Source organism: Monomorium pharaonis, chromosome 3, assembly GCF_013373865.1.
Source record: "Monomorium pharaonis isolate MP-MQ-018 chromosome 3, ASM1337386v2, whole genome shotgun sequence".
In the NCBI taxonomy this organism is placed as follows: Eukaryota; Metazoa; Arthropoda; class Insecta; order Hymenoptera; family Formicidae; genus Monomorium; species Monomorium pharaonis.
In genome coordinates, this window is record NC_050469.1 from 31,109,457 (window position 1) to 31,117,755 (window position 8,299).

At 41.6% G+C, this 8,299-nt stretch overlaps 1 protein-coding gene across 2 annotated transcripts; it reads right to left on the reverse strand.

Annotated features, from left to right (window-relative positions):
- Window positions 1-2,654: 2,654 nt before the first annotated feature.
- LOC118644895 (vicilin-like seed storage protein At2g18540) lies at window positions 2,655-3,962 on the reverse strand. 2 transcript variants are annotated; one of them, XM_036284674.1, is made up of 2 exons: window positions 3,438-3,962; window positions 2,655-2,779 (listed from the first exon to the last, which is right to left on the reverse strand). In XM_036284674.1, exons 1-2 carry the CDS (start codon window positions 3,929-3,931, stop codon window positions 2,764-2,766), a joined length of 510 nt encoding a protein of 169 aa, XP_036140567.1. In that variant the 5' UTR covers window positions 3,932-3,962; the 3' UTR covers window positions 2,655-2,763. The 2 variants fall into 2 exon arrangements, with proteins under 2 accessions (XP_036140567.1, XP_036140566.1); XM_036284673.1 differs by having other exon boundaries at window positions 3,371-3,962.
- Window positions 3,963-8,299: the final 4,337 nt, after the last annotated feature.

Here is an 8,299-nt window from a genome sequence, read left to right on the forward strand (position 1 = left end):
CTAATATTTTGCTAAACATTGATTATATTGGGAGTGCATTGGCCAATGTTTTCCCAATGTAATGCCAATATTGTGCATAAAATATTGGTTTCAAATTAGAATGCAATTAATGTCCAATATGAAAACTTGATTGGTTCGACATTGGCCGAATCAATTTTTCATATTGGACATTAATCAATGTTAATTCAATGTTGTACCAATATCGAACCAATGTTGCTGCTTAGATAAATTGGTCAAATAAGATGAAGCGTCTACTTTACAATATTGGACCAATGTTGGGAATATTACTTTTACATTACTTCCTAGTATTGCACCAGTGTTTTTTGTGCTACTAGGGTATGTTCACGCGATCCAGGTTGTAACGAAGGAACCCGGCGAAACCATCTTCCGCATCTCTCTCCGCTACACGTACATATTTATGAGCGAAACTCTCTCACGCGGTTTGGCTGGCGCTTAGCTGGCGATTTCCCGGGGAAATCCGTCCGCGCGCGGTGCAAGAAATGGTAAAAAATGATTTCATTCAATATTTGTCGCGCACGGTAACGGTGATACTTATCCGGCGTGGCGGTCGTCGCTAGCTGATGCGGCCGCAATCCTATTGCCGCGACGAAATGCGAGTAATGAGCGCCGCGGCCGTCAGGGACCGCAAAGCCCCTCTTTATTGGTACTTTTGCGTAACCGCAACGCACGACGCCGCGGACGCCGACAAAGTCTTCTATTAATTGCAATTAGACCGCCGCCCGATAATAAATATCAATTAATACGACGCGAACGAGTGATTTACGCCGCGTTGATCGCTTTTTTCCCCCCTCCCCGCGCGCACTACCGCGGCCGTGGGAATGGAGGTGGGGTGACGATTTCGCAAAAAGGAATTAAGGCCATCTAAACTGTTATGCGCACTGCCAGCCGACGCGACTGTCATCGCATCAATGTCGTTTCTTTCTTTCCTCAAACACCGCCCATCCACTGCAGCAGCATAAAAGATTTTCTTTTTATTCTTATGTTTTTGGTATTGAAAACATGGATTTATTGCATTTATTATTTTGTTAGCAATGATAAACTTGTCTGTCTTGGTACACGTTTAATATTGTTAAATTTGCTTTAATTATTACTGGCGTTTAATATCTGCCTTTTATTTTATGTTTATCTGTCTTAGACAATAAAGTATTATATTTTTTTAATTATCTAGGTGTTCTATATTATTTTAGGTAATTAAAAAATAACACTTTACCTACAATAAAAATGAAGATAATACATTTCAGTAATGTAAAATAAAAATAAAGACAGAGTTATTTTTTTATCTAGATGATTATTTAGATAACAGCAAGCACTGCTAGCTTTTGATATTTTTTAAAATCTCGGATTCAATTCTGACAATGTTATTTGAAATGTTTTGCTGTAACAATATAAAGTTATTTAATCGATAAATATTGTCAATTGATACAACGGATACAATTATTGAACCGTTTCACATATTTTTGCATTGTCTATGGTCTGATATCTGTTTGACTAAATATATTTCCAGTTCTCACGAGATATAAATGTGAGAGAAATGCGCTGCGAATAAAGTACGATGAACTAATGCCTTGTTCAAGAATTACAGAAACTGAGAAAACCAGTTACGAAGCCTGGGTTCACACACAATCGTTATTACGTTCCTCATCACGTACCGCGAGATGAGGTACGATAACCCCGTAGTACAAATACGATACAAGAAGCCCCGTGAATTCTTACCTGATGTATGTAACAGTCTTACACGACGAAACCTGACCAGATCCGTTACACGCCGCTTAATAGTAGATGCCTCTTATTTCGTTGACCAAGCGAAACGTTTATATCGCGCCAGAATGTAGAGGATGTATTACTCGTCGCAGCAATTGGCGGTCATTCGTTTGCTTATAATACCTTGTAAAACGCAAAAACATAGGTATAGTATCCTCGGTGTGCAAAAAAATAATCGTAATCGCCAATGCGCGTCACAGGCGATAGACTTAAATTACGGCACGATTTTTCACAGTACTGATGATATACTATACAGTTATGGAACGTCCATCAAATGAAATTAACGACTTGCTCATTTTATGTTTCTTTGTCTCAATTGCAATCCGATTAGGATTGAGATAAATAAAGAGACACAGGTTTATAATTACCTTTAAAAAGGTTCTTCAGCTTAAAAAAGAGTAGGCAGGAATATTTAACTTTTCATTTACATATATTTTTTGTCAAAAATAATGACCAAAGTTTATTTAATAATTCATATTAATATTTATAAAGATTTATAGAATAGAATAGACTTTATTGCGTCCCAATTACGGGGTATACAAGGCGCTTTTTTCACGGAGCGTTCCCGAACCGTTCACATACACAGCCCCTCTACTCCCAAACCGACCTGGCCATAAGCGACCTTTACATTCTGTTACCCCCCACCCCTCTCGCCCACCCCTCACCCCCTACCCCCCACCCCCCTTCTCCTCTTCCTCCATTCAATCCTTCTCTCTTCCCCTTTCCTCTCCACTTGTTCTCTTCAGCTCTCTTCCGTCCTCTCCCTCCTTTTCTCCTTCTGGGACCTCTCCTCCTCCTTCTCCTCATCTGCCTCCTCTGCTCTCCTTGCTTCACCTTCCTCATTTCTTCTTGCTTTCTCATTCTCTCCTTCCCTCCTGCTTCTCCTGTCTCTTTCTCACCACTCTCTTCCCCTTCCACGTCTCTTTCCATTTCTCCTCTGTCACCTCCTAGTAACATAAAACAAAAAACATAAGATTTCAATTAACTCCACCAGCTCCTCTCCCCTTTAATTCCCTTCCTCCTTTCCTTCCCCCTCGCCTATTTCCCACTCTTCTTTCCTCTTATTCCACACCCATTCTCTCCCGTCCACCCACATGCTTCTATTCCCCACATATACTTTCTTTCCCTTATTTCTCTCCTCTTTTGCCCTTTCTAACATCCTCCATCTGATTTTCCTCTCCTCCATCGATAAATCCTCGTCTAACCTTACATCCCAGCGACTCCTTATCTCCGCCCTCCTCTCTAACAACCAGTCTCTATCCTCCTCTCTCACCACCTCCGTTATCACCACTATCGTCCCCCTTTCCCCCACTCTTTCTGATACTACCCCTAAATCTACTTTCCTTCCCGCTTCTCTCTTCATAATCCCCTCTATTATCGCCTTTCTTTCTATCGCCCCCTCCCCCTCCACACCCCTCCACACTATGTTTCTTCTTCTCACCTCCCTTACTCTTCTCTCCCTTTCCGCCTCCCTTACTCTTTCCCACCCTTCTCTCTCCGCCCTCTCCCTCATCCTCCTCTCCATTTCCCTTTCCACCCTTTTCCATGCCTCTATCCCCTTCCCATCTCTCTCCCCATCTTCCTTCTCCTCTCTCTCTGCTCCCTTCCTCTCCTCCTTGCCAGTTCCTCCTGTCTGTCCCTCCTTCGTTCTGCTCCTCTCTTGTCCTCTTCCTTCATCCTCGTCTCTCTCCTCGCCCCCTCTCCTCTCCTTCTCCTCCTCTCCTCTCGTCTCCTGCCACCAGCTCTCCTCGACTCCGTCCTTCCGCCCCTTCTTCTCCTCTTCCCTCCGTTCTCTTCTCCTCTTGTTCTCGCCTTCCCCCATCCTCTCCTCCCTCTTCTCTCCAACCACCTGTTCCCTTTTCCCACTTCTTCCTTCTCTCCCGTCGTCCCGTCCGATCCTCCTCTTCTCCATCTCTCCCTCCTCGTCGTCGTCCCTCTGCGCTTCCTCTTCTCTGCTGCCTCTTCCTCTCTCTTCCCTCATACTCCTCAGCTCTTCCCTCTCACCTGCTACCTCTTCTTCCCTTCTCATGCCTTCTCCTTCCAACGCCTCTAACCTCTCTTCCAATCCTCTCAGTCTCTCTCCGACTTCCCTCAGTCTCCTTGTCATTTCCCACTTCAAATTCCTCAATTCTCTGCCCAGCTCCTCCATTCTCTCTTCCTCCCTTGCTTCTCTCCTCTCCCCGCCTATTCTCTCCTCTGAGTCCGGCACTCTCTCTCCCTGCACACTTTCACTTTATCTCTTTCTGCACAATCTTTCTCCTCCTGTGTCAGAATCGCTCTGTCGACATGTGCCCTCGATGGACCACGTGTACGGAAACCCGCGTTCCCAAACACGCTACCATCCCGCCCTGGCACTCTTGCCAACTTAACTCTAGCCCCACACTGCCAATCCCTTCCTTCCACCAGATTGACACTCCTCTTCTCTCTTCGCGCTCGCGCTCGCGCTGCCTCACTCCGAGCGCACCGCCATCTGCCCTCCTTCCTTCCTTCACTCCTCTCCTTCGAAACTCTTCTCTGCGTCGCATCTCTCCAGCGCCCTCTCTCTGACCTCTTCTTCTCGTACCTGCCTCCATCTTCCCGGCTTTCGTCTCTCGTTACTCCGATGTCTGCCCCGACTTCTCCATCCTAATATCTTCTCACCTCCATCCTCCATTTACTTCCCTCCAATTGCCCGTCTATGTCCCGGTCTTCTCTTCCCAATCGTCCACTTCTTTCTCTCCTCTCTTTCACATTACACCCTCACCACACTATTCACTCCGGAGCTCCCTGTTTCACCTCCACTCTCAACCACGCCATCTTGTCTCCTCTTATAAAGATTTATAAAGATTTATATTAATATTTCTTAATAATAAAGAGTATAATAATTAAAGATTATAATCTTTAATATTAGCAATTTAAATTAATATTTAGCTTATACACAGATTAAATTCAATAAGCGGTTAAAAGTATTTTTTCTTAAAAATATACATTTAATTTTTAATATAATATTTAATATTTTAAGATTAATATTCCGTTTGCATAATTAACGAGTACTTAATAATTATTATAAGTCTTGAAATAAATACATTTAAAGTAGGTAATTGAGAAAAAAATGTTAACTTGACTGACTTTTTAAAGTAGATTAAATTTCTTTAGTTTAAACGTTTATAGCATTTTAGTTAAACGTATAAATACTTGAATTAAAGTTTAAGTATTTTATATCAAAATTAAATGCATAAATATTTGATTAAAAAAATTTAATTAAGTTGAAAAAATTTAATCAAATTAACAACTTTTTCTCAGAAAAACCTCTGTAATCGTGAATTTATTTTTAAGATTTGATTCAAACACAGTTTTTATATGTAACGAACAATGTTTCTTAATTTAAATACTGCCACTAAAGACCTTAATCCCAAAATTTTGGTTTTCGCTTTATTTCTGATCTTGTCGATTTAGCGTGTCTCAAATTGAAGAATTTACACGTGACGAACGATCGAAGATACCCACTCGTCTTGGCGATGCTTCAAAATCACGACAACGGTGTACCTTCTAATGGATCCGATAAGCCCCTCCGGTGCCCCTCGTCTATTGGTAGCTATTACTTAGCCGCCGATAAAAGCCGGTCTTCGGGTTATTACCGGCGGATCTGTGACAAACGATTTGTCGGCACCTACGAGTCTGAGAACAGCTTGGACCTTGCCTTCCTCTTCTTCGGTCCTGTCGACTATCTGCGTCACTTCACGTAGCACGTAATCGTTCTCCGGAGTCTGGACGACAAATTGGCCGATAAGTTAGACGCTAATAGCATTTCCCGGATGTTTCGTCGGGAGGCAAAGAGAGGCCTACAGAATGAAAATTGTTCGGTATTTCTTGTTGGCTTGTCTCTGGGCGTCTTGGATATAAGCCACCCTTGTAATCTGCGCGAGTTAATAATAGGCGCAATGAATTCCAGGGTTTAATTAGTCGGGTCTTATTAGCGTTAATCGGGAACGATAGCAGAACTGATGCGATTGAAATATTCTTTCGAAAGGAATGAGTGAACTATTGATGTCATTGCATATTATAGCAGGAACCAAGAAAGAATGATTCGATTAAGTTATTTGACTTTTTATTAAATTGATTGCGTTAGTATTGATAATAAGATGTATTATATTTTTACAATTATTATTACTAATTTTACTGTAATATAATTGCATTAAGTTGAGGTTAATAATAATTTGATTTATATAGAGAATTAATTATCATTATATTTTTGTATTCACTGTTAGAATGGAAATCAATATCGAGACCGTACATGAGTAGTAATCAAGATAACGAGAGGCGAAGTTAAAATTATCTGATCACAGCGACACATTGAATCGAGGTGGGAGGGAGAAAAAGATGTCATTTTAAAGTATGAGGCTGCAGGCGCGCTTAAGCGCCAGCAGGTAGATTCCCGCGTAGAAACAAACGATCCGTGGGGCGGGCAATAATTTTCCGCGATGCGATTGGTCACCAGAAATGGTATTAAAAAATTGGCTGCGAGGTCGGGACGTTTGTCATCGGGGGCCTCGAGCGAGGGTCTTGAATTAAGTCTCGTTCGCACCTTCGAGAGCCCGGAGCCGAAGGTGAGAATGTTTCGCGCAGGTACCATCGAGGCGGAGAAAAGATGAAGAGAAGAAGCACGAAACAAAGTATGCTCGTTGCTAAAAGGATCGTGTTTTATTTCAACCTTATATAAATTTTTTTTTTTTCGATAGAAGTAATAATGAATTAGTACAAGAGTTTTTTACTCTCTTTCTAAAATATCACAAGACATTTTTTAATAAAATATAATATTTTAGGTGAAAAATAAAAGGAATATTAACATTTTTCAGATAAAAAAAGCTAAACGCACCTGACACATCGAAATTTTATTATTTATTTTCTATTGAGAGCCTTTACACGATGTATATATTTTAACAAAAATTGGGAAAGATCGTTAGACGATTGTTCATCCAGATCGATTGGTATTCTCTCAATCTTCCGGAAAAATAAAGTCAAAGAAGCAAATCCATTTTTTCCGTTTTTTTTTTCGACAATTACAAAAACGAGCTGTGATAATTTATTGACAAATTTATGAATAAATTACTTGTTCATTAGAACTTTTAAATGTAAAACAATCTTAAAACCATTGACGTGGAAGACAATAAAGATGACCTCATCGATTCTTTTTTGTCTAAAGACCACTAAGATAAATTCCTCCTTGGTGAATCACGAAAGATTCTTCGAATATATTATTTCGTCGATTCGTACGACAGCCATGGTAATATGATATCGGGATCTAATTGGCCACGATTCAAAATTAATGGCGGTATCGGGACAAAAACAGGATAACGCGTAGAGCTGGTCAGCCGTTTGCGGAATTGCGAAATTGCGGGGGGCGAAGGACGTGGCGCAGCGCGGAGGGGAGGTAGAGGAGCGGACGGGATCTTTATCGCCTTCGACCCGCTCAATTCGCATAATAAACAATCCTCGACGGGTGTGGAACGGGACGAGAAACCGGAACATATCTCCCGTCCGCCCGGCGAGCCCGGCGACAAATAAACTATTATCGCCGGCGACAAGTTCTCTCACGCCTGATGATGGTGGTGGTAGTGGCGATGCGGCGTATACACGTGCACGTACAAGCGGGGCCTGGTGCCGTGGCCCATAGCGAGAAAGTACATCTTTAGCGGGGCCTCGCCTCACACACGTGAATCAAACGCGCGAACCCGCCCAGGAATGCTTTACGGACATCGAAACATAGCAATGCTTTATGGTGGTCCGCGGTTGAACCTGATTTATATAAGTGCATTACTGTACCGCGGAAAGTGCGAGGAACGCGCGGGAAGACGAGAGAGTAGAGGAGAGGAGAAAAGAGGAGCCCTGTATAGGTATGGCGCTTAGTCGCGACCTATCCGTTCGCCTTCCCTCGTTCTCGACTCGAGAACTAATGAGATTGTGTGCGACAGTTTAATGAATGAGATTGTCGCGGCGCTTTATGCGCATTATTTTGTACGGAGCTATCGTCTCCTCGATAGATAAGAGGGTTGAGATGATCTCTGATTGATGGAAACATTTTTCAGTAATGATAATCACAACCAAATTTCGAAGTAAGCTCTTTACGTATGAAAATGATTTGCATCAATATCACTGTCTTCACCCGATGTAGAAAGTAAGCGCATTCTTTATATCTTTATTGCGTAATTAGAAAGAAATTGATTTATAAAATTATATATTCAATGAAGAATTATAAAAAAAATAGAAGGAGAGAATAAAATCGTGAGATTAGAACTTTACTCCTTCGTGAAAAATAACTCAAATTAAACCTGAAAAATTAATTCCACTTATTGAACCATACGTCGATCTGAAAGTGCAGTTTACAGAGTTTTTTTGTCTATTTGTAATATTAGCAAATGGACTGCGCAAGAAGTCAAACAGATAATCATATCCGTGCCCTACGTACAGCGACAAACAAATACACGGACAATCAGAAAAAGATGCTCGCTAAGGCGACAATCGATCACAGGGAGCCAAA

Coding starts and splice junctions, on each gene's coding strand:
- LOC118644895 (XM_036284673.1), bottom strand. CDS start 3,931: ATGGAGGAGCTGGGCAGAGAATTGAGGAATTTGAAGTGGGAAATGACA. Junction 2,780..3,370: donor GGAAGGGAGCAGAGAGAGAG/GAGAAGGAAGAT, acceptor TAAAGGGGAGAG/GAGCTGGTGGAGTTAATTGA.